This window comes from Pyrus communis, chromosome 1, assembly GCF_041283825.1.
Source record: "Pyrus communis isolate YQ-2024b chromosome 1, ASM4128382v1, whole genome shotgun sequence".
Taxonomy (NCBI): domain Eukaryota; kingdom Viridiplantae; phylum Streptophyta; class Magnoliopsida; order Rosales; family Rosaceae; genus Pyrus; species Pyrus communis.
The window spans coordinates 8,444,098-8,469,663 of NC_142565.1; the positions used below are offsets into that span (position 1 = coordinate 8,444,098).

The 25,566-nt window shown below is 35.1% G+C and overlaps 2 protein-coding genes and 1 long non-coding RNA gene across 3 annotated transcripts in view; all 3 read left to right on the forward strand.

Annotated features, from left to right (window-relative positions):
• Positions 1–22,719, forward strand: part of LOC148699084 (uncharacterized) — a 108,189-nt gene extending 85,470 nt beyond the window's left edge. Inside the window, exon 8 of the long non-coding RNA XR_015963674.1 lies at positions 22,696–22,719. This is a non-coding gene — a long non-coding RNA (uncharacterized LOC148699084). The remainder of the gene's footprint in view (positions 1–22,695) is intronic.
• LOC137719606 (WAT1-related protein At3g30340-like) lies at positions 7,773–10,977 on the forward strand. Its single transcript, XM_068458640.2, has 6 exons — positions 7,773–8,018; positions 8,169–8,231; positions 8,331–8,447; positions 8,747–9,173; positions 10,423–10,574; positions 10,685–10,977. Exons 1-6 carry the CDS (start codon positions 7,837–7,839, stop codon positions 10,842–10,844), a joined length of 1,101 nt encoding a protein of 366 aa, XP_068314741.2. The 5' UTR covers positions 7,773–7,836; the 3' UTR covers positions 10,845–10,977.
• A 1,111-nt stretch (positions 22,720–23,830) lies between the features above and the next one.
• On the forward strand, positions 23,831–25,566 carry LOC148699088 (uncharacterized). Its single transcript, XM_088684968.1, has 4 exons — positions 23,831–23,915; positions 24,961–25,199; positions 25,321–25,396; positions 25,490–25,566. Exons 1-4 carry the CDS (start codon positions 23,886–23,888, stop codon positions 25,496–25,498), a joined length of 354 nt encoding a protein of 117 aa, XP_088541094.1. The 5' UTR covers positions 23,831–23,885; the 3' UTR covers positions 25,499–25,566.

A 25,566-nucleotide genomic window follows, 5' to 3' on the forward strand; every position in this document is an offset into this window, starting at 1 on the left:
TTGATTATGGTGTGGGATTTTTTTCAGTGGTGTAGATGCAGATGAAGGAGTGGATATTTTGGGTCTGTCAAAACGAAATTGCATTTGGTGTTTGTTATCGTAAGAACAAATTGTGTGGCTGTGTATTCGTTGCAGGTTTAGGTGTCATCATATGGGGGAGACTGGGTTTCTATGTGCATACATGGGTGATTTATTAATGATTTGATTTAGCTATTTAGGTTGTTTGGATTTGATTTCGTGAGCTTCTTAAGGTTGTTGCTTTTTCTTTTTCTTTTTTTTTTTCTTTGTGTCTGTATTTTGTGTTCTTTGACATGGGGGTGGTCAAAGAGTAGACAAGGGAGACTGACAGAGAAGAGGAGAAGGAGACGTGGTTGTGGGCAGGGATCAGTGTAGTTTCTGGAGTAAGATGCAAGGGAGGGTGAAGGAAAGGACTTCAATAGAGAATGAGTTCGCTTATCCCTCATTTCAATCATATTTTTGGAATTTTGATTAGAATAAAAATCGGAAAGAAAGATCTTGGTGATTAGTGAAGGCTTAGTTGGGTTTATGAGCACTCTAATATCTATTCTTCTAAAGAATTTAAATATATATTAGAGGTTTTTTTTGAAAAAATAGTGGGTGGAAAAATAACATTTTAATTTTTAACTTTTTTTTGTGGTGGGTGGGATTATGACGTGGGTGGGGATAGGGATGGACAAATACCTATTGGTTATGGGTAACCGCGGTTATCCGCCCATTTAAATTTGACAGTTTCGGTTATGGGTAACCGTTTAGATAAATAAACGATTACCCGTGAAATTTAAATGGGCGGTTATGAGTATTATCTGCGGTTATAAACGGGTACCCATTTAACTGTTTATTTTTAATATATGTAAAACTAAAATAAAAAATAAAATAAAATAAAGTTTCTAACTAGGTTTAGTATCCCGAGATATATTTGGTTATAAAGAGCCATATATATATACATATATATATATATGCCTCACTTGAGAGAAAAATATAGTTGACAGAACGGGCTAATGTTTAATATATGTGATTCAATGTGCTAAAACATTAGAGTGTTCGACAGTTTTGTTTTGGAGTCTTTTGGTGCTTTAACCAATTCAAGATAATGATTACCTTGAGCATTTAGAAACATGTTATTATCAGATGATGCGTATCTATATATATATATAATCAGAGTTGTTAGAGATTGAAGTGAAATAGGAGTCATGTATTATTCCGTTTATTTTCTTCACTAGTATCAGATAAGAGAAATGAACGTAAAGAGGGACAAATGAGGAAAACATGATTATTACTTTCTGCTTTTCATTTTTTGTACTACCTATACGATACAAGCATACGTCTCTTTTAATGCATGTAAAAGGCTTACACACAAAAACAATAAAAACCAAACTTTTACTATTTAAGCAATATAATTTTGACTTCTATTCTTCCAATTTCCACCCTTAGCCATATGTGGTTGTTTTCTTTATGTGGGCATTCACACCAATTTCACAACAGAAATCATTACTTGAGTATTTATAGTCTCAACAACTACTAATGTTAGTGAGAAACAATTCAAGAATTAATTACAAAAAACAAAAAGGCACAACTTTGTTTTACTTGTAGGGCAAGTAACCCCATTATTTTTCTTAAAAAAGGCACAAGGTATGGAGAAATATCATCACAATAATTCCCAAGCCATCTTTTCTCTTTATGTAGCTGCACCACTCTCTTTCTCCTTCAGTTAAATTTGGGCCACAACGCATTGTTAAACAACTCTTGACACTAAGCTAAAGAATTGAATGCTTGTTTACTACAAAGTCGTTCACAATATTCATCAAGAAATCCAAGTAATCTATAAAATATGGTTTCAATTTCGATATTTTTTCAGCAATGATTGCATGAAACATTCAACATGAAGCATGAACTCTAATTTTACGTTTTTTTTTTTTTTTTTTTTTTTGTACAAATTATAGATTCAGCTTAAATTTATTGTTCTTATAATTGTTGTGAATTGAATATGCGTGAATAAGAGAAGAAAAAAAAATGGGATTTTTCAAACCCTACATGCATGGGAGTTGCAGCCTGAAGCCGTGTTGCCCGAGCCACCAAGTTGTTCCTACTCCAAAACTCTAAGGTCTAAAACAAAGCCGTTTTGCATCACCTTTCTTACGGACTTGGGCTGCCAGCAGTCGACCCACAACCCAATTGGGCATATGCACCAAACCGTCCCACTTGTTTTGTTTTCTTTTGGGCCTTGTTTTATTTTTGGCTCACATGAAATAACAAGCCCACGGGTTAGGCCTTGTTTTTCACTTTTCCTTCTTAACCCAATAATTGGTTATATAATATGTTAAACCATTTACTTCTCCTTTGTTGTCCAGCAACCCAACAACCACTCTTTTGGGCCTGCAAGCCACGACAGCCCCATATTTTGGGTTGTCACTCATTCTTTTCACACATAGGTCCCGAAACTATTCCCGTTCACTACATATGTATATTGTGTTTGTTTGCAGGTATCATGAACCTAGAGTTCGTACTTAAACTCGAACTTGAAGTTTTGAAAATAAGTGCCATAGAAATTCGAAGTTTCATAAAACAATACACCTGTAAAATCAGGAGTTCTTGTAGGTGATTTGTTAGGATTACATGTAAATGATGCTTTTAAAAACAACTATAAAATTTAGTTTGTGCATATTATTTTATTGTCCATAATTTTATTTTGTGATAGAAGACAAAAATGTTTTTTCACCCTCTTATAGTTGACAAAAAGAGTTTCATTAATATGTGGTTTAAATTAACTTCTTCCTTACAAATTTGTTATGTGTAATAAACTAACTTGAAATAGGTCTAATTTTATGGAAAAAGATCCTCTCTCCGAATCCCTTCCACCAAATTCACCCAATCAATCAATATAGGCCCTTGAAATTTAATCCAACGACTACAAACAGGGGAATAAGTAATTTCCTTCGGATCTCTCCTGTGCGTCGCGCAAAAGACATTTGCGAGACGTTTTGTGTTTAGTGTCGCGCAAATAGATTTTTGTACTAGTGCATATAAGTACTTGTAAAGCTAAACTACCTATCATATTGTAACTACATATCATGGTGGAATAAGTAATTTTATATGATTCTAACAGTAAGATGTAGTCCTCCATCTTGGTAACGTTAAAAATCCCCGAAGCTAACACAATCAATGTCAAAAGCCTCTTGAGCAATTACTTACATAAGACAATCAATGTCAAAAGGGCCATATATATATATATATATGCCTCACTTAAGAGAAAAATATAATTGATAGAACGGGCTAATGTTTAATATATGTGATTGAATATGTTAAAGCATTAGTGTTCGACAGTTTTGTTTTGGAGTCTTTTGGAGTTTTGACCAATTCAAGATAATGATTACCTTGAGCATTTAGAAATATATTATTATTAGATAATGCGTACCTATATATATATATATATATATATTTAATTGGCCTCGAGTTTTCAATAAATATTTGACCCTAAAATTAGAAATTGATTAAATGGCTTGGATCGATGAACATATGTTTCTAAATAAAAATCCAAATATTTATCAAATTAGTCTATTAGTAGATTGATGCGTACTTACATATATATGTATGTATGTATGTATGTATGTATGTATGTATGTATGTATACAAGAATATTAATTAACCTACAACCATGCATGATTCTTGTAATAGATTGACCGTCAAATAATTGGGAGACATCGCATATATTCATAAATAATATTACCGTTAATATAAAAATACATGTTAAATGTACTTATAACGGTATTTAATAGTTAGAAAAAAGAAAATTATGACAAATTTCTTTTTAATTTTCAAGTTGTTAAAAAAATAGGTAGACGGGTAGGGAAAAAAAAAGTAAACGGGTACGCGGTTATGGGTAAATGGATATGTGGTTATGGGTATGGTTAACCGTTTATAAATGGTTATGGGTATGGATATACCCGTTTATGTAAATATCTACCAGATAAACGGTTATGTGGGTAAAAACTTAAACGGTTATGGGTAAATAACCGCGGTTATCCGCCCGCCATATCCGTTGCCCATCCCTAGGTGGGGAGATAAGATAATGGTGTAGGTCTAGTAGCACTTTATAATCCAAGCGATGCTTATTTACACACTTTTTCATTTATTTCTTTGTTAGTTATTCATTTATTATTATTTTTGTTTGAAAAACAAGGCTAAAAGCAAGCGTCTAAACAAACCTACTCAATAATAAATTTAGACCAGGAGATCTTAAGTCGATCATTACGAATGAAATTAACTGAACAAGAAGGAGGAGTATCAAAATAGAAATTACCTAAATTTAAATCAAGACTATAAGTTACTAAACTGTTTGCTACAAAGTTCTTTTCTCTATAGATATGTTGAAGTTCGCATTGCCAAGGTCATCAAAGCAATTATTGGTAGGCCAAAACAAGGGGACCTAAATGATGATTATTGCCAGCAGTTGTAACACCAAATGAATTGTAACTGCAGAGTCTCACATGTGCCCAAGTAAAGACCCCATAGTTATCTCTTTTGTCTCTTCCTTATTTTCGACTTTCTCAATTCTAAACAAGTAAACTTTCATTCTTACTTTTAAACCTTATTGGGTGGTTGTGTTAACTTTGTACTCGATAAGAGTTCGGATCATTAGGGCTAACTATGAAAAACACAAAAATGACATACTTTCACATGGTGGCTAGTTTGAGTCTGCAATCTGCATATGATCAAAATTTGATGTAATGAAAGGCCTCTGCATGCATTGCTTTCTATACTGTCACACACATATCAGATGGATTCTGAATATATATATATACACGAGCCTTTTAAGGGAAGGGATCCCATTTTTCAAAAAAAATATGGACACCTTCTTGACCGTTACATCTGCCTTTAATGAAATTTTGTGGTTGTGATTAAATCACAGGCCATAGAATCTTAACCATAGAATTTCATTAAAGCCAAATCTAACGGTCAAAAGGGTATCCCCATTTTTTTTTTTTAAAGGAATCCATTCCCTTAAAGGCTTCATATATATATATATATATACATATATATATATATATATATATATATATATATTAAAATTACCATTTTAGGCATGCATTTGGCCAGGGCAGAGGGACCATAGGACCACAATAGTCCTAGGCCCACCCTGCTTTTTTTTATTAAAAAAAAATTAGTACTACTTATTTTTTTATTATTTTTATCATTTTTCCATGACTTTTTCACTTAAACCATTTTAATTTCCTAGACAAAAGATCCGGCCCTTTTTAAATATTTTAAGGATATTTATGTAATATAGTCTAACCCTAAAGCCTACTTATTCCAACTTCTAACACTTCTATTCCTTTTCCCAATACTAAAAATTAGTATTTTATTATTCTCTAAGTTTCTAGTCGACTGCAGTCTGACAGTTTGGGTTAGGGTTGATATCTGTGCATTGCTTTTTCGATCAGTCTTCAATTTCCATGATCCTCAAAGGTATGAACTTCAAATCTAAAGTTCTCATTTTCAATTTTTTTTTTGCAATTTGCTAATTCAAATCTACAATTGTAAATTAATTTAAAAATTATATTTTGTTTTTGCAGATTAAAGAATTCCATTATTTCATCATTCCATCAAAGGAAAAACATTGAAGTTTAGTCAATTGGTCAACAACCCAAAGTATGTATTTTATTCTCAATTCCTCTTACAATTTTTTGTTTATAAAGTATGATTAAATTGATGTCTTGCAATTTCTCGTCACCATTGCCTAATTTGTTTTAGTTTGTAAAATTAGCATATATGTTCATATTTGTTTTAATTTAAAGATAGTCAATCTATGTTTTTTTACTCATCTTACCGGTTGCAACTGCAAGTGTAGAGTGAGTCTTTTCTGCTATGAACATTGTTAAGAACACCTTATGCAATCGAATAAGTGATTTGTGTATGAATGGTTGTTTGTTTGCTTATATTGAAAAATATATTTTTAATAGTATAGAGCACGAGGCTATCATGCAACGGTTTTAAAATATGAAAACTCGTTGATGACAATTATTTTAATTATTGGAAATATGTAATATTATCAATGCTATGCTATTTCGAATTTTGGTTACTTTTCATATATATATATATATATATATATATATATATATACTATGATGTTTTGGTTAATAGTTCTGTAATTACTATCGATTTATTTATTTTTAATATTTGTGAGAGGCCCCTTCCAACCTGAAGTCCTGGCTTTGTCACTACGTTGCCTGTCAATTCACCTAGCCAGCAATAACCATTAGCTTTCTTCGACCAAAAAAAGAAACCATTTGCTTTCTATTTTTAGTGGTTTATATCTTTTTTTCTAAGGAAAACTAATGAAAAGAAGTTTGGAAACTTTAAGTTTTAACGAAAATGAAAAAAATGTGTTGTAAGTGAATAATATCATAATTGACTTTATAGAGTAAAAATGTGGTTTTTCGTTAAAGTGAATAATACATGGAGCTTTTCATTAAAGTGAACAGTACCGATAGTTTTTCGTTAAAGTTCCCTTTCTAAGGAAAACTAATGAAAATAACTTGAAAACTTTGAGTTTTAACGAAAATGATAAAAATATGTTGTAAGTGAATAGTACCATGAGATATTGTTCTTCAAAACGATGCAGTAGTAATATTGCATTCTTTACGTGGAAGTATTGGATACTACTTTGAAGAAATGGTAGCTAATGTGCCATCATATCAGCCGCCAGTGCTTTTCGGAAAGATGCTCATTGATGCAGTATTGTTTCGAGCACATTAATCTCCCATAAATTATTCAAAAGAAAAGATAACGGTAGAGTGGCAAGAACCAGGAAGAATGGTCAATGTTTAGCTTCCTGTATGCCAGAAGCTACACTTTTTTTAACGATAACGTAACATCAGAAAATCGTATAAATGTGAAGAAAATTTTATTGTAGATAAGTTTGTTAACATGAACTTGTCTTCTCTAATTTTAATATAGAATGACTCTTTCCTGCCGACTACTTGTGTTGTTTTGCTTTCAAACTATATTAGCTTGCTTAACTATTGCTTTTCAAATTAACATTCATCTCGACATCCAGATTTGTCTCATTTTCTTTTTCTTTCTTTTTTTTCCTCCCTAACTTTATGGTATTGTTCGACTTGTTTTGCAAGTTTGAACCATTAGGTTTGGTTTTAGCGGTTTCATGTCTCTCCCCCCTCTTTGTAGCATTCTTGTTTTTGTTTCTAAAAGAGTAAGATTTATTTTCCTCCTAACTAGATGTAACTTTATTTTTGTTATCATAAAATTTCCCTTGTACTGAGGTTTCCGCAAAAAAAAAAATTGTAATATTATCATAATAAAGCGTCAATTTGTTTGATTCTTATGAATTACTGAGCCGCTTTCAAATCAAAAGAATTTTTATTGTAAATTATGATAAAGAAAATGAGCGGTTCTCATTATAATATTTGTATTATAAAATAATGTCACAAAGTAAAAAAGTGTTTAAGAAGAATACTCTTAGTTGTAAAAGAAATATAAATAAATGAAATGTGGAATTTATATTTATCTGACGTCATAGATAGTGATGCACAAATTGGAGAAGATGCTTGTTAATTGATTCTTTGCTTAACTTTTATGACAAAGTTGTTGAAAAAGGACATCTAAAGGGCATGAAAATATCGTAAAAAATTGCACGTTGATTGCATCAACCTGTGGAAATGATGCCAAGAATTTTAACCGTTCATATCCACCCCATATATGTGGGAAGGAAGCTGGTTGGTTCACCTATAAATATATATAGAAGCACTCTAATTACTTACTGCATTATGCTTTGAATCAAAATACTTCTATATAATTACGATGGATTACTGGGGAAAATGGAAGTTTATTATTGTCATGCTGGTGATTAACCTTGCATTTGCTATAGTAAATATCCTCCTTAAGAAGACTATTGACGGTGGATTGGGTGGTTTGATTATTGTTACTTATCGACAGTCGATTTCTGCTGTTTTCTTGATACCAATTGCTTTCTTTTTGGAAAGGTAAAACCTATATATACTTACTATTCGTTTCTATATGTATCATATTAATTTGCTAGTTGGTCTCAAACTCTATGAAAAATATGATCAGTAAGTATGGTATCAGCGATTACTACTAAGCGTATAGTTATTTATTTATTTTTTTTGTTGCAGAAAAAGTAGAACAGAGCTTACATTTCGAATCTTATGCCACCTTTTCATCAGTGCTCTAATTGGGTTAGTAGCAGTACTAGGTTTTTCTGATTTAGTTTTGTACGTTGTTTCATTTGATGTTATCTTTATGTGATTTTTTCGGCAAATACTTGTGTCTTTCAGGATAACTTTCACACATTACTTATTTCTTCTTGGACTTCAGTACACCTCTGCGACATATTCCTGTGCATTCATCAACATGGTGCCTGTCAATACTTTCCTCTTGGGTCTACCATTTGGGTAAAGTACAAAGAATAAGTTATTGGTCTGATTAGTTAATGGGCATTGGAATAATTCAGACTTCTTATCTTCTCTGCATTTTATAATATATGTAACCGAAATGTATGTGAGTTTTACATTACAGTTAATAAATCAATACCTGAACCACTTTAAACTAGATTTATTAGGTACTATAGTGATCCCATACTCATTCATTTTCTCTAATGTTCTGCGTTCCCCCATTCACAACTTCTCACATTCTAAGTCGGTAAACGACGTTGTTATTGGAATTAACTTCATTTTTGGATTTGATTTTCCAGACTAGAGAAAGTGAACATAAAGAACAAGGGTACTGGGATGGCTAAAGTTCTCGGTGCCCTAATATGTATTGGTGGAGCTGTGTCATTGATCTTGTACAAAGGAATGCCACTAACCAACCAACATTCAGAATCCACACTTCAAATGCAAAACCATGCCAATACAATGGCTTTTTCATCAGCCAAGAAGAATGATAGGTGGGCTGTTGGTTCAGTAATTTTGGCATCAGGCTGCCTCTTGTGGTCTTCATGGTTCCTCATCCAAGCAAAGATCGGCAAGAGCTACCCTTTTCAGTACTCTAGCACCGCGATTTTGTCGTTCTTCGGCGCCATTCAATCCGCCATCTTGTGCTTCATCACACAGAGGCACATTGTCATGTCAATGTGGATTCTCAAGGGAAAGTTGGAGATCTTAAGTGTCGTATATACTGTGAGTATTTTATTTTGCATCTACTATAATCTTCACCGTTCAAATCTTTCTTAGCCAATGTAAGCTTGAACTTGTTAGGGTTTAATGGTTTTCTAACATGGTATCTCCTTAGGTCCAGTGGTTTAGCCATATACTCTAACAATTTAAGGTTATAGGGTTTAATGGTTGGTCTAACATGGTGTAATGGTTGCACCTATATGATTGTCTCTCTCTTAGTCCACCCCTCCATGTAAATGTTGAACATGTGCGGGAGGAGGGTGTAACTCAGGTTGCACGGACAATCCAAAACCCCGAAGTGTCGGAGTGTCTACATGGCGACAAGTCTCGGACATGCTCTGAACACGGTTTTGACATAATCAAGTGGCAGGGGAACTTTTTGTAAATTTCAAGAGCTTGGGGCAATTTTGAAAATATAGAATCTAAAACCTAAAAGCTCCCTAACCTCAACCTTACTTCAGCCCTCTCTTTCTCTCTAATCTGGCGTCTCCCTCTTCAGTTCTCTTCCTCTCTTTCGAAGCGACCACGCCCCCTCTCCTCTCTTCAGTTCCTTAACTTCCCTTAGTCACTTTGTTCCACATCCTATATGGACTTGCGCAACATCTAGCAACTAGTAGGCAACTAGTTGATTGGGCATTGTAGCAGTGCAGCAACACAGGAGCAACAGAGCAGGATGGGATCTCGCAGTACACATCTTAATTCCTACGTGCAGGACATAAATCCTCGTGGACTCAAAATTAGGCTTTGCATATTTTGATTGGATTTTGTGTATTTTGAATTTTTGATTGACTATTGTCTATTGCAAAGATAATAGACGTTGATTAATTTGATTGGGTGTGCATACTTTGAATTAGATGTTGCTTAATTTTGTTTACGGAAAATGAGTAGTGCTAATGAGGATTCATTTTTTCAAGCTCAATCCTATAACATTTTAATATATGTAATATTTATTTATATTTTAACTTGTCGTGTTCTAGCTATGTTAGTGGTTAATTTTTTAAAAATTTTACGCATCACCATGTCGACCTGTCGCAGTATCCGTGTACATATCTTTGCTACCTAGGGTCTGACTTTCATATATAATATTGTTAGCTCATTTCCCGAAAAGATAAAGCTTTTAAGCCTAGTGGTTGCTTAACAGCTAGTACATGCGTTGGATTATTTCCATCGATCTCATCAATCCATGCAAATGCTACGATCTAGAATATTATTTCAAGAACTAATTAGGATTTCACGTGTATCGACGTTGCAGGGAGTAATAGGATCAGGGTTGTGCTACGTAGGCATGTCATGGTGTGTGAAACAGAAGGGTGCACTATTCACAGCAGCGTTTACCCCCGTCACCCAGATATTTGCGGCTATGTTGGACTTCTCTTTCTTGCATGAACAAATTTACCTCGGAAGGTAATTATTCACTCAATTATGTTTAATTTTGTATGTTTACATATAATTAATTTGATCATCTTCATATTAACCAGTTGCTAATTAATCTTTGGCCTTGTTTAATTTACCAGCGTGGTGGGATCTATTATTGTCATAACTGGCATGTACATTTTACTGTGGGGTAAAAACAAGGATCAAAAGGAAATGGTGTTCAAGCAGACACAAGCAACTGATCAAGATCAAGAATGTGGTCCAATGCCACAAGGCATGCCCCTTGATGTAAATAAATAACCCTTCTAAAATGTTTAGATTTCAACTTTTTACCGCACTGGTCAGATCAAATTTGTAAGCACGGCTAATGACCAATTAAATAAGAAGCAGAACTTTGCAACTTCCAAGAGTTCGTTTGGAAGTGCTTTTTAAATAGCTGAAAGAGTTTTTGGGGTATATTTGTTTAGAACCAATCGTTAGTAAAAAATGATAGCGAATCTTGGAAAAGCCCTTGAAATGTTTCTTGTAAGAAACACTTAACATTTTCAAAAACATTTTGGGGCAGTTTTGAAAATATAAAAACTAAAACCTTAAAGCTCAACCTAACTTCACTCTCCCTGACCTAAAATGGCGTAAATATTTTTGGAATCAATCCTTAGTAGAAGTGCAAGCGAATCCTGGAAAAATCCTTAATATACTTCCTACAAAGAGCACATAATGTATCTAAAAACATTTTGGCGCGATTTTGAAAATATAGAAACTAAAACCTAAAAGCTCCCTGACCTCAACCTAACTTCAGTCCTCTCTCTGTAATCTAGGTCAACCCAACTTCAGTCCTTTCTCTCTAATCTAGCGCCTCCCTCTTCAGTTCTCTTCCTCTCTTTCGAAGGGACCCCGCCCCCTCTCCTCTCTTCAATTTCTCTTTGTCTCTTCAGTTCCTTAACTTCTTGTAGCCACTTGGGTTCGCATCCTATGTTGACTTGCGCATCATCTACCAACTAGTTGATTGGGCATTGCAGGAGTGCATCAAAATTAAGCATTTGCATATTTTGAATGGGCATTGCGTATTTTGATTGGATTATGTGTATTTTGAATTTTTGATTGACTATTGTTTATTGCAAAGATAATAGATGTGTTGGATTATTTAATATAAATCAACTTTTAAGTAGTCTACTACATGTAATATTGGAGAATAATGTAGATTGTGATTTGATCTCTTAAGATATTAATTTTATATTAAGTGTTTTATAATATAAGTAGGATTATTGGAGTCTTTAATTACTTGTGATTATGATACTTTTCTTGGTAGCTAAGAAAGTGATATCAGGTTTCCTTTATGGACGAAAATCCTAGCCTTTAGCTTGTATAAATACTAAGGTCCCTGCAAACCTTAGATACGCACAACATAATACCTTCCATATAAAGTAGTTGTATCCGGCAAGGTGTTTGTAGAAGACTACTTTGGTGTTGCTGTAGCCTTCATCTTCCTTGTTTGACTTCCGTCGTTACTATGGGAATCAAGTTTGCCATTCCTTCTGTTGTGTTTTAATTATATAACTATTTAAGGATAACAAGATGTTGATTAATTTGACTGGGTGTGCATAATTTGAAAAGATGTTGCTTAATTTTGTTTACGGAAAATGAGTAGTGCTAATGAAGGTTCATTTTCTCAAGCTCAACCATATAACATTTTAATATATGTAATATTTATTATATTTTAATTGTCGTGTCTTAGCTTTGTCCGTGTCCTTATTTTTTGGAATTTGTTGTATCGTCGTGTCGATGTGTCACAATATTCGTGTCTGTGTCTGTGCAACATAGGGTGTAACTTTGATGTATAATATTGTTAGCTCATTTCCGGACAAGATAAGCTTTTAAGTCTAGTGGTTGTTTAACAATTATGTTTAATTTTGCATGTTTACATATAATTAATTTTGATCATCTTCATATTAACCAGTTGCTAATTAATTTTTGGCCTTATTTAATTTACCTGCATGGTAGGATCTGTTATTATTATAACTGGCATGTACATTTTACTGTGGGGTAAAAGCAAGGATCAAACGGAAATGGTGATCAAGCAGACACAAGCTGTTGATCAAGATCAGGAATGTGGTACATGCCACAAGGCATGCCCCTTGATGTAAATAAATAACCCTTCCGAAATGTAGAATTTAACTTTTTACCGCACTGGTCAGGTCAGATGCTGTAAGCACGGCTAACCGAGTGTTTGATGTTATGAGTGAGAGAGCATTATTTGGAGAAGTCTAGTGTTTTTTCAGGGGTGGAGGGAGGGACTGGGCTCGGAGGATTTGGAGGAGGGACTCGGAGAGCGGGAGGGTGTAGGGGTCTAGGAGGTTGCGGGTGCCGGAGGTTGAGAGGGTCTTGGTGATTGCGGCCACCAGAAGTATGTCTCCCAGTTGGGAAGCGTCGTGGTGGTGGTGGTAGTCTTTGACCAGGAAAGGCCTTCCATGGCGCTGTGCATTTCCAAAAGCATACAGATTTTGAGATTTTCAGTTCACAACTGAGAACAAAATGCAGAAACTATATTAAAACTTGGAGTTGGGCTTGCACTTGGTTGGACGCTGCTTTTCTTGTTGTTAGCCAGACACAGATTTTGGAATGATTGTTTTTGGGCCTCAGGCCCCTCCTCCCATTTCACCCAAAATAGTATAAAAGATGTTTATTTCATATAAGAATGACAACGAAGATAAAAGAACGAATGGGCATAAGAATGAATGAAGATAAAAAGGAATGTGTTGTAGTCATATTTAGAATAATGGGTTTTATGTTTAAGTTTGCTTTTTGTGATTTTGTTTGTAGGCTCGGATCCTCCTCTTCTTCTTCATCCAAACCAGTAGCCCCACCTTCGATTATTACTGACGGAAACACAACGGATTAAGGCGCAGCACCAATACTGCAACACTTATAAGAAAAGAGCTCCAAACCCGCAAAGGTATTCATTTTTTTTTTTTTTTTGGTTCTAGGCTTTGAGCTGTTTAGATGTTGAGAATAAGTTTTTCATTTTTTTTTTTTTCGTTACTTTGTTTCTGGGTTCGCTCCAATTAAGACAATTAGGGAATGGGTGAGTTTAAATTCTGGGATATCCCTTCAGGAAAATCTTAGAATTTTTTTATTTTTGTGAATATATTTGTATTAAATCACTGACCTCTTTTTTATTTAGTAGGGAAAAAGGGAATGACGCGATTGAATAAGGCAATATGAATGAATTTCTTTAGTTCTTGCCATGATAATCTATTATTTTACCCTTTCACTTTATTTTACAGATTCGTTCGAACACTTGCAGGAAGAAATAATGAGGCAGTTGAAGTGTAGTATGAAGGTTTACTTTGAAGCCAAGGTTATGAAAAAATAGTGGTTTGCACAGTAGTTAAGTACATATAAGTATATATTGTTGAATTGTAATCTTGTCTTGGCCCAAGACAATTGATCCGGCCCATACACAAAGAAAGATTCATGCACATGTTAGAGAGTTCTAGCAAAGTTCAAGTTGGTGGAAGAGTTTAGAAGAATGGTAAGGATTCCACCAACATGCAAAATTAGTGTAGATAATTCTAGCTTAGGAAGGTAGTGGAATTATCTAGATATCTCTAGCATGATGGTTCCATGCTTCACCAAGGTTCCATCCATGTCTATAAAAGGAGAAGGTATCCACACCATTTGTATCAATTAAGAAGAAAGTAACAACGAAGAGAGCAAGAAGTGAGAAAAAGGTTGAAGAAGTGTGAGAGTGTTTGAGTGTTTCCTCTTGTACTAAGTTTGTGAGTATTCTTTCTTTCTCTTGGTTATCAAATTCCGATGCGTTACATTCTTCTTTGTGAGATAAACATATCTAAAGTAGTGAAGTCTTTTTTAAGCCCCAACAAAGTGGTACCAGAGCTATGGCTAGCAACGCTATGGCAGCCTTCCAAGTTCCAGTGCTCGACAACAACAACTTCGATAATTGGAGTATCAAAATGAAGGCCCTTTTGGGTGCACACGATGTCTGGGAAGTCGTGGAGAAAGGCTACACTGAGCCAGAAGATGAAGCTACTCTGTCTCAACCCCAGAAGGAGAGTTTGAAAGATTCAAGAAAGAGAGACAAGAAGGCTCTCTACCTCATCTACCAAGCATTAGATGACAATGGCTTTGAGAAAGTCTCGAGTGTAGCCTTTACCAAGCAAGCATGGGAGAAGCTTCAAACCTCTTACAAAGGAGCCGAACCAGTGAAAAAGGTTCGTCTTCAAGTATTAAGAGGTGAGTTCGAATCTCTACAAATGAAAGGGTCTGAATCAATCTCTAATTATTTCTCAAGAGTCTTGGCTGTTTCCAATCAATTAAAAAGAAACGGAGAAAAGTTAGAAGATGTTAGAATTATGGAGAAGATACTACGCTCGTTGGACCCCAAGTTCGAGCACATTGTCGTGACAATTGAAGAAACTAAAACTTGGAAGAAATTAGTATAGAACAATTAATGGGTTCATTGCAAGCATATGAAGAGAAACATAAGGAAAGGCAAGGGAATGATGAGTAGCTCCTCAAGGCGCATATCCAGCCAAAGAAGAAAGAAGAAAGCTTCAATAATGAGAGAAGCCAATATGGAAGAAGTCGTGGCCGAGGTCGCAGGCGTGGATATGGACGTGGACGTGGTTGGAACTTCAACAACCATAGCAACTACGAAAGAGGAGGAAGCTCAACAAAAGGTCGTGGAAGATGACGCTCAAAGTTGAGGTATGAAAAATCTCAAGTTCAATGCTACAATTGTCAAAAGTTTAGGCATTATGCTTGGGAATGTAGAGCTCTAAACAATAGACTTGATGAAAAGGTCAATTATGTGAAAGAAGAGAAAGAAGAGAATGGCGTTGTGCTACTAGCATGCAAGAACAATGATGGAGACCAAGACTATACATGGTACCTTGACACCGGCGCCAGCAACCACATGTGCGGAAGAAGAAGCATCTTCGTAGAGCTTAATGAATCAGTAAGTGGCAACATTTCTTTTGGAGACGAATCCAAAATACTCGTAAAAGGAAAAGGTAACATCCTTATTCCCCTAGAAAATAACGGTTACCAATTAATTTCAAATGTCTACTACGTGCCCAATATGAAAAGCAACATTTTGAGTTTGGGTCAACTCTTAAAAAAAGGTTACGATTTTCATATGAAAAATTATATCCTTTTTCTTAGAGATGACAAAGGAAGATTAATTGCCAAGGCGAAAATGTTAAAGAATAGGATGTTTCCCATGAACATTCAAAACGATGTTGCAAAGTGTCTCAAGATATGTTACAAAGACATATCTTGGCTTTGGCATCTTCGTTTTAGACATCGTAACTTTGGGGGACTGGAGTTATTATCCAAGAAGGAGATGGTGAGAGGCTTAACGTGTATCAGCCACCCTGATTAAGTTTGTGAAGGATGTTTACTTGGGAAACAGTTTAGGAAAAGTTTTCCAAAGGTGTCGACCACAAGAGCCCAGAAGCCACTTGAACTCATTCACACCGATGTGTGCGGTCCAATAAAATCAACCTCTTTTAGTAAAAATAATTATTTGTCAACCTTTGGCAGTTTCAAGATCCCCTCAACAAAATGGTGTGGTGGAAAGAAAAAATCGAACCATCCTCGACATGGCTCGAAGCATGCTTAAAAGCAAGAAATTGCCTAAGGAATTGTGGGCAGAAGCTGTAGCATGTGTTGTCTACCTATCCAATCGGTCTCCAACAAGAAGTGTGGGGAAAAACTCTGCAAGAAGCATGGAGTGGAAGAAAACCAGGTATCTCTCATCTAAGAGTTTTTGGAAGCATAGCCCATGTACATGTACCAAACGAGAGGAGAACCAAATTCGACGACAAAAGTGAGAAGTTCATATTCATCGGTTATGACACAAATTCAAAAGGATATAAGTTGTATAATCCGAACAATGGGAATATAATATGGTGATCAGTCGAGACGTGACGTTCAATGAAAAAGGAGAACGAGATTTTGGCCTGCATGCAGGTGATCTTCACTTCTTTCCTCAGTTTGAAGAAGAGAATGAACAAGGGATGATGGAGAAAGCAAGAGAGGTTCAAAAAGAATCCATTACTCCACCTGCTTTACCAACATCAACCAATCATGGTAATTCACCAGCATCAGCATTGTCAAGTGGAAGCCTAAATGAAAGAGAAATACCACACACAAGAAGTATACGAGATCTTTATGAGGTTGCTGAAAGACTTGATAATCCTACGCTTTTCTGTCTCTTTGCTAATTGTGAACCAGTCAACTTCTAAGAAGCAATGCAAGATACTAAGTGGAGGAAAACAATGGATGAAGAAATCAAAGCAATCCAGAAGAATGATACATGGGAACTTGCTATTCCTCCGAAAGGACATAGAGCCATTGGAGTCAAGTGGGTGCACAAGAGAAAGAAGAATGCCAACGGAGAGGTCGAAAGATACAAGGCAAGATTAGCGGCAAAGGGCTATAATCAAAGAGCCGGAATCGACTATGATGAGGTATTTTCACCTGTTGCTCGGTTGGAAACTATACAACTTTTAATTTCTTTGGTAGCTCAAAACAGTAAGAAGATTCAACAAATAGATATGAAGTCCGCCTTCCTAAATGGAGTCCTTGAAGAAGAAGTCTACATTCAGCAACCGTTAGGCTATGAAATCAAAGGGCATGAAGACAAAGTTCTGAAGCTGAAAAAAGCCCTCTATGGGTTAAAACAAGCACCACGAGCATGGAATAGTCGCATCGACAAGTACTTTCAAGATAACAACTTCATCAAGTGCCTTCATGAACATGCTCTCTACATCAAAGTCAAAGATGGAGATATTTTGATTGTGTGCTTATATGTGGATGATCTAAATTCACCGGGAGTAATCCAAGCATGTTTCAAGAGTTCAAGAGAGTGATGACCAAAGAATTTGAGATGACCGACATCGGGCTGATGACATACTACCTAGGCATTGAAGTCAAGCAGAAGGAAGAAGGCATTTTCATCTCCCAAGAAAGCTACACAAAGGAGATACTAAAAAAGTTCAAAATGGACAACTGCAAGCCCATAAGCACGCCAGTGGAATGTGAAGTTAAACTAACCAAGCATGACAAAGGAGAAAGCGTAGATCCAACATTTTTCAAAAGTCTAGTTGGAAGCTTGCGCTACTTGACTTGCACAAGACCAGACATTCTCTATGCCGTCAGATTAGTCAGTTGCTACATAGAGAATCCCACAACTACACATTTGAAGACCGCCAAAAGAATTCTTCGATACCTCAAAGGTACTGTTAACTTTGGCTTGTTCTATTCAAGTTCTAATAACTATAAACTTGCTGGATATAGCGACAATGATTGAGCAGGAGATTCCGACGATAGAAAAGTACTACTGGATTTGTGTTCTTCATGGGAGACACTGCATTCACATGGATGTCGAAGAAGCAACCGATTGTCACTCTCTCTACCTGCGAAGCTGAATACGTAGCTGCTACCGCATGCGTCTGTCATGCAATTTGGCTGAGAAACTTGCTGAAAGAATTAAGCATGCCGTAAGAAGAACCAATAGAGATCTATGTCAACAACAAGTCTACAATAGCGCTAGCAAAGAATCCAGTATTCCATGAGAGGAGCAAACACATAGATACTCGTTATCATTACATAAGAGAGTGTATTGCAAGGAAGGATGTGCAAGTGGAATACGTCAAGTCTCAAGATCAAATTGCAGACATATTCACCAAGCCACTCAAACAAGAAGACTTTGTCAGACTGAGAAACTTAATCAGCGTCACAAGACAGGATTAAGGAGGGATGTTGAATTGTAATCTTGTCTTGGCCTAAGACAATTGATCCGACCCATACACAAAGAAAGATCCATGCACATGCTAGATAATTCTAGCAAAGTTCAAGTTGGTGGAAGAGTCTAGAAGAATGGTGAGGATTCCACCAACATGCAAGATTAGTGTAGATAATTCTAGCTTAGGAAGGTAGTGGAATTATCTAGATATCTCTAGCATGATGGTTTCATGCTTCTCCAAGGTTCCATCCATGCCTATAAAAGGAGAAGGCATCCACACCATTTGTATCAATTAAGAAGAAAGTAACAACCAAGAGAGCAAGAAGTGAGAAAAAGATTGAAGAAGTGTGAGAGTGTTTGAGTGTTTCCTCTTGTACTAAGTTTGTGAGTATTCTTTCGTTCTCTTGCCTATCAAATTCCGTTATGTTACATTCTTCTTTGTGAGATAAACATCTCTAAAGTGTGATTTTATTTCAATCGATAATATCTTTGAGAAGGCAAGAGTGCTTTGATCAATTATTTCTTGATTTTGAGTGATTTCATTTATATGGATACCTTAAAAATTGAGAAGGCAGATGAGCTTTCATCATTTGTTTATTGAAAATTGATGATATATGCATTTCTTATGTGAGATAAGTGGGTTTGTGTTTTCCGTTTTTCCCGATTAACTTCTTAGCTTTTCAAAATATACTTTACTGCCCACACATGTTTTTCAGCTAACCTGCTCAATTGGATTCACCGTATAAAACTAATGTTAAAGTTATGATACATGCACCGAATCAGCCACAGAGGCACTTATTTACAGAGTGTTGTCTTTCTTTTGACATACTACTCAATGTTGTACTATTTTGCATCGCTACTGTACTAATTGGTTGTGCTACCAAATTACTGTAAGTATTTGATCTTAGTTGCCGTGAAGCAAATTCAGGTCATTGTGTGATTTAGTTCTCTTCATTCAATGATTAGTATTGCTATATTTTGTCGATTGACCAATTGAAAATTTTCACTAGGAAACAATTGGTCTTCTTTTAATGATTTTCATTTTGTTGTGAACATTTATGATGCAGGAGGTAAGATGCAACCATGCTCAAGTTGTTGGATTTTCAACTGGTTGATTTGCGACCACCACCACCGCGAGGAAAATGCATCTCATATAGGTTACTGCTCGCAAGCATATTGAAACCTACAAATATCTAGCTTGGTGGGTGTTCTCCTATATTACAATTCGGGGGTTTTGATTTCCAATCTTGAAAGTGAAACTTAAAATGTGGTTTTGTGGTACAGGAGCAATGTTGAAATAGAAACATTGTGCCAAGGGGAAAAGAGAATTGGCACTAGACGTGAGTGGGTACTTAAAGATTATACCACCGGTGAAATCATTAGAGGAACGACAAGGTGTGTATTATTTTTTTATTTTTGTTATTCTTAACTTTTAAGATATAATTATAGAAACTACTGATATTTTTTGGCCTTAAAGGTTGGTCTTCTTCCAGATTAAACTACTCTTTCTCACTGACATGATCTGTATGGATTTCACAATTAAAAAAACTTCACTCGGAAAAATAATATATATCTATTTTCTGCGTAAAAGTTTTAACATTTATATTCCACTTTGTTAGTGGTTTGAGGATTAAAAGATGTGTATCGATACAGATTGTAAAGTTTATTTTATTTTTTTAATTTTTTTGTTTATATCTACATGTTACAATAAGAAGTGGAACACGGTTTAAAATTGGAAAAACCAAGAAACTGGGGGCTTCTACAAACTGCAGAAGTGCTACTCTTGCTCAGAATTTATTTCAATTTCTCTCTACTTTTTCAAACTGCATAAATTGCTTTTGTCAATCTATCTTTCTTCATATTTATAGATTAGTAACTAAGATGCAATTAGGGCAAAACTAGGTAATAATTTGCATATAATTGTTTATAAAATATTTATGATTATTTCACAGATTTGTGTCTGCACTTGTGTTCTTTTCTTTTTCCTTTTTTGAAAATCTATGGGAAAATAGTGCATTTGTTTTTTGCTTAAAAATTTCAAGATTTATACCCAACTTTCTCTGTGGCTTGGCTGTTGAAACATGTGTATCGATCCAGGTTGTTAACTTTAAATATTTTTATTTTTGGCTTCAAAGTTTTAAAATTTAAATTTTTTACACTATGAAGTAAGGTGCCAATTCCTCTTGCATTCATATATGTAATGAAGATGGCCCTTATCGCAATTTTTCTCTCTTTGGATTTCAGTTGATTACCATTTATCTTTTTCCTATCCAATTCTTTTCAGGTTTGGAAGTGTTTGGTCTATGTTTTACCCGTACACCAGCACACACTTTTTACAGCACATGAATTTTAGCTCAATAATTTCTTTCTCAACCGTTAATCATGTGTAAAACACTTCGGTGGATCATTGCACATAATCCAGAGCCTAAAAGTTTTAGAATTTTTTGCTCTAATTATATATTTTTCTTAAATACGAGTAAAACAGGGAGTGCAATAATTGAACAAAGAAACTCTGATGCATCAAAAACTGATCTGACTATTTAAATTGTAGTTTAAAAAATTGAACTCTTATCTCCAATTCACTATACAGGATTTTTTACAAATTATAAATATCTTTTTGAGTGATACATTGATCAAAGTTTTAGGTATGAAGAGTGAATGTATATGACCGAACAAATTGTTGTCAATTTACAGGTTTGAAGACTAATACTACAATTTCTGCTTCAAGATCAGCTTATGTGGAGTTTGTAAATACTAAATAATTATTTCTCTGTGAGTATATTTAATTTATAAATTCATAATGTCACCGACTTTGTTCTACTAATTAAAGTTCTATCATAAGCTCAGTGTTTTCACTTCTTTTTCCCATTCAATCTAGATGTTCTTTTTCCCATTCAATCTAGCATAACATCATATGGTTCAAATATTAAAAAAGTCAATAAATTGTATTTGGTATTTTCCGTTTCTTTTGATTGACTTAGATTTCACAAACTGAGAGAGTAATGATCCACAATGATATAGAATCCTAAATTGAAATCTCAGTTGTAAACTTTTGCTACCCCAATTGAAAGACATGTATATAATTTTGTGTTTTCATAATTAAAGTTCTAAGATATGCTCGTTTATTTTGCAGGTTCATATTCTAGATTATATGAATTCTTTTTTTTTTTTTTTTTTTTTTCAAATTCCAACAGCTTATTTCAGTGCATTGGGAAAATTACACTTTCACAACCAAGGTAAACATCAATAAAGCTGCCTAATGCTTTACCCATGCTCATTATAAACAACCGCACATGTACTTTTCTTTCCTTTTGATATAAGAAATGTTTAATTCTACAGTAATTTCTTCCTTAGTAACAATGTTCTTTGCAAGCATATCAGTTATAAAATAAACAGCTTCCACTAAATTCAATGTATGATGATTCAATTTTAGGTTTGAGAAAATACTGACTGTTTCCATTTGAAATTCTATTGATTTTCCATTCAGGTTGAACCAAAAAGTCTCCAACGTGCCAATTTTCATAATAGTGGTGTTAAGGTAAATTTTGACCACACTATTCCAGATTTTTTTTTCGATAAATTGTCTTCAGAGTAATATTGAAACCAAACATTATATCTTCAATGAAATTTGCAATGTATAATTTCTGCATGAGTTTATTTTTGTAGTGCTATATATTCTCAGTACATCTTTGAAAAATTTTATGATGTATAATTTTTGCATCCACCAAAAATTTTACCTTTTTTTTTTATTCCCTCCCTATAGTCACTCTATGTATGGTATTGGAAATTCAAGTAAATTTGTAAACAAATTTTTTTCATTGTTTTCTACTATTTTCACTGAAATCTCCTTCCAGTCTCTCACATTCTTAGTATGGTATTGATATGGAAAACATCATCTATCTATTCTATTTATTACATGATATAAGAATCAAAGTAGACTTCGCATCCCTTTTGTGGCCTTTTTCGTATTAGCAGATGCCATCAGATAGGCAAAAACATATTGGCTACAAAGTGCAATGAATGCTACAGAAATTTCTCCATATGCCTTCATTTTGTGACAAGTAAGCATTATAATTTCACTTTGTAGAATGATATTAAGTTGACTTATGGAATAATATAGGGTTGTGTCATGCATGAAAACTATGAATCCATTTCATCATGCATTTTTTAGTTGCAAGTTTGCTTCACAAACCTCTACGGTTAGCTTCCATCCAGTATGTTGCAAGTTTGAGGATATCTCTACATCTTAATTTCTGCTCTTTGGTTGGTTCAAGTTTGTAATTTCATGTGCTACACTGCCACTTGATTTCATTATAAAAATGTAAAACAAAATCCGTCTATGATTTACAAATTTGTATTCAATTTTTGATGTTTTTCCAGTGTAAGGCATATGTTGCACAAGCATGTAAATTGTACAAATTATTTGGTTTTGGACAGTAAGCTTTGACTTTTACAATCCTTGCAAGGGGATTGTGACTCAGGTGAACAAATTTCTTGTAGAAGAAGTTATGCATGCATTCATTTAGGTAATTGTAGGAGAAGTTATGCATGCATTCTTTTGGCAATCCTTTCCCAGAACCTGTAGTGATCTTGATATGAGTCTAACTCTGCCAGCAGAAGCGCGACGTTCATGAACTATTTTCTTTCAATTGCTCCTTAAACACAAGAGGGCATACTAGCATAAACTCTTTGGCACAAGGTAGCATAAACTGCTATCTTATCGACCTTATTCACTCATGTATCCCTCTGTTTGTTCATAATTGTGTTGAATTTATTCAACTTAAATGTGTTTCATTCATTTGATTGCGCCTGAAACAAATGGTTCCCGCAACAACGCGCGAGCGTAATTTTTGGTATATGATAAGTTACCACAAAACAACCAATGTGCATGGCTTCAGTGGTTCCTCAAACGGTCATTTCGGTCATAGAATTTGTGTACAACTAGCGTGCATAACCTGGGTTTAAAGTATCTAATAAGGTCTAATTGGATAAATGGTCCCCGTGGTCATAAGGTATTTGGAAGATAACCCTTATGGTAAAAAAATTCGGATTTAAACCCCTGTGGTCTAAGTTTGTTAGGATTTATACCCAAAATTAAAACTTCTGTCATTCCTCCGAGATGACGTAAGTCTCATATGTAAGGATAAGATGGTCATTTCATAGTTAGTAGCATGCCAATTGCTTAGCTAAAACCCTCGTGACGTTCCCAATTCTAAAGCACGAACAAAATTCCCAAATCTTGCTGCTACTGGGACTTCAGGTTCTGGGATTTCAACCAATCCCACTTCCATTTCGACAGAACCCATTGCCGCATTCTCAGAGTTTGGTTCTCTGTCGTAATGGGCGAGGTGAAAACTTGACCAATGGCGAAATGGGCGAGGCGAGAGAGGGAATGAAGTCGCGGATGGCAAAAGGACAAATGAACATTTCTGTATGGAAAAAAAATCACAAACCTGGGAAGTAAAAACATAAGGGAGAAGGAGGGAGAGAGGGTTTTGCAGCTTGAGAAGAAGCTGTTTTTTGGGGGGCCGATTGCTTCATAGAAGAGCAGCAGCTGTTCATTGAGAGTGATGACATCATTCAGCAGCAGCCCTCCAACTGTAAGAATTCGAGACTCTGCTTTCTCCGTGAATATCTGTTTATTATCATCGCACAGGTGAAGTTTGTTGGTTGATCTGGATTGTATGAACCTGGTTCTGTCTGTGAATTTTAGTGCTGAACGGAAATTGGGTCGTGTTAATTTTCATTTTTTCTTAATTTTTGGGTCAAATTGCTTTCTGGGTTTGCTTGTTTCGCGAGGTTAATTGGAGATCCCATTTTGTTTCAATGTGTTCTTGATGTAATGAGATGTCGATGTTTCGTGATTTGGATTTGGTGGTGTGCTGCAACTTAAAAAGTTTTTATTTCCGTGACTTGTGCTGAATCCAGCTTAATCAACACAAAGTTCACAAAGTGTTCATTGCAAAAACAGTAGAAAGGAGATCGAACGAGTTAATTTGTTTGCAAAATTGAATGCTGATTTGTATTCGGGGATTGTGCCATGAGCAAGATGAGAAAGATGAGAGAAAGAACCAAGGAGACAGAGGAGAAAGAGAGAGAGAGAGAAGAGGAAAAGATTGAGAGAAGCGGCGACCATCGATGGTACCAGAGTTCATGTTGTTGATTGGTAAAAGATGTAGGGGTGTAGTTTATCAGCAATGCTAGGATGGTTTTTTTGTTAGTGGACAAGAAAATACAATTCTACCCAACATTTAACAGATCTTGAACAGAAACTTTACTAAAGATAGAAATGGTATTGGTGACGGTTTTTTGTTTTTATTTTTGATACAAGTGACATTCTACTTTAAACTAATCTAATCTGCGGCTGCAAGTAGGGTGTTTGAACTCAGGTGCATAGGAATGTGCATTTACTCTAGCCAATTCAAAAACTTCGAAGTTCGAAACTAAAGATAGAAATGGTATTGGTGACGGTTTTCTGTTTTTATTTTTGATACAAGTGACATTCTACTTTAACCTAATCTAATCTGCGGCTGCAAGTAGGGTGTTTGAACTCAGGTGCATAGGAATGCGCATTTACTCTAGCCAATATGACTACGCCTGTGTTTGAGTCTAATGATTTTTATCTTTGTCTGTTTGGGTTTGCAGAGTCCTAGGATAAGAAACTGGGGGCTGAAAGTGCTTCAATGGCGATTCAAAGCAGCGCAGCTGGTGAAGGAGTTGAAGTTGAAGAAAGTGACCAGCCAAAAAAGATTGAAGCTTGCTTTGAAGGGGCACCAGGGTCAATGGAGTCCCACGAGAAGAAAGCCGAAAATCCATATGTGGAAGAAAAGAGCACCATCGCCACAAAAGTCGGCTTTTCGTGGGAAGATTCGACTGGACAATGTGTGAGCACCAAAGAATCTTTGCTTTGTTGTCTCCTTTTAGTTTGATTAATATCTGATTGATTCGGTAAACCCGAAAATGAAATCTAATTATTTCTATGTTTTGATGGGTGGAAATGGTCAGCATTTCAACTGGGTTGGAGCATAAGAGGAAGAGAGATGAGGTAGACCTGATATCATGGTGTTCAGTAACTCAGCTGGTAAATTTTGGCATAATCCATTTGAAAATTAAGTTGTTTTTGCTGTTGGTTATATTTATTTGTCAAAGTAATGATTTTGGTTTCATGGTCAAGGTTTTATGAGTATGACCATGATGGATCAAAAGCTAGGGATCTTGAAGTGGCAATTGGAATTAAAGTCTTAATACATA

Coding starts and splice junctions, on each gene's coding strand:
- LOC137719606 (XM_068458640.2), top strand. CDS start 7,837: ATGGATTACTGGGGAAAATGGAAGTTTATTATTGTCATGCTGGTGATT. Junction 8,019..8,168: donor ATTGCTTTCTTTTTGGAAAG/GTAAAACCTATA, acceptor TTTTTGTTGCAG/AAAAAGTAGAACAGAGCTTA. Junction 9,174..10,422: donor TCTTAAGTGTCGTATATACT/GTGAGTATTTTA, acceptor TCGACGTTGCAG/GGAGTAATAGGATCAGGGTT.
- LOC148699088 (XM_088684968.1), top strand. CDS start 23,886: ATGACATCATTCAGCAGCAGCCCTCCAACT. Junction 23,916..24,960: donor TCAGCAGCAGCCCTCCAACT/GTAAGAATTCGA, acceptor TTGGGTTTGCAG/AGTCCTAGGATAAGAAACTG. Junction 25,200..25,320: donor AAGATTCGACTGGACAATGT/GTGAGCACCAAA, acceptor GGAAATGGTCAG/CATTTCAACTGGGTTGGAGC.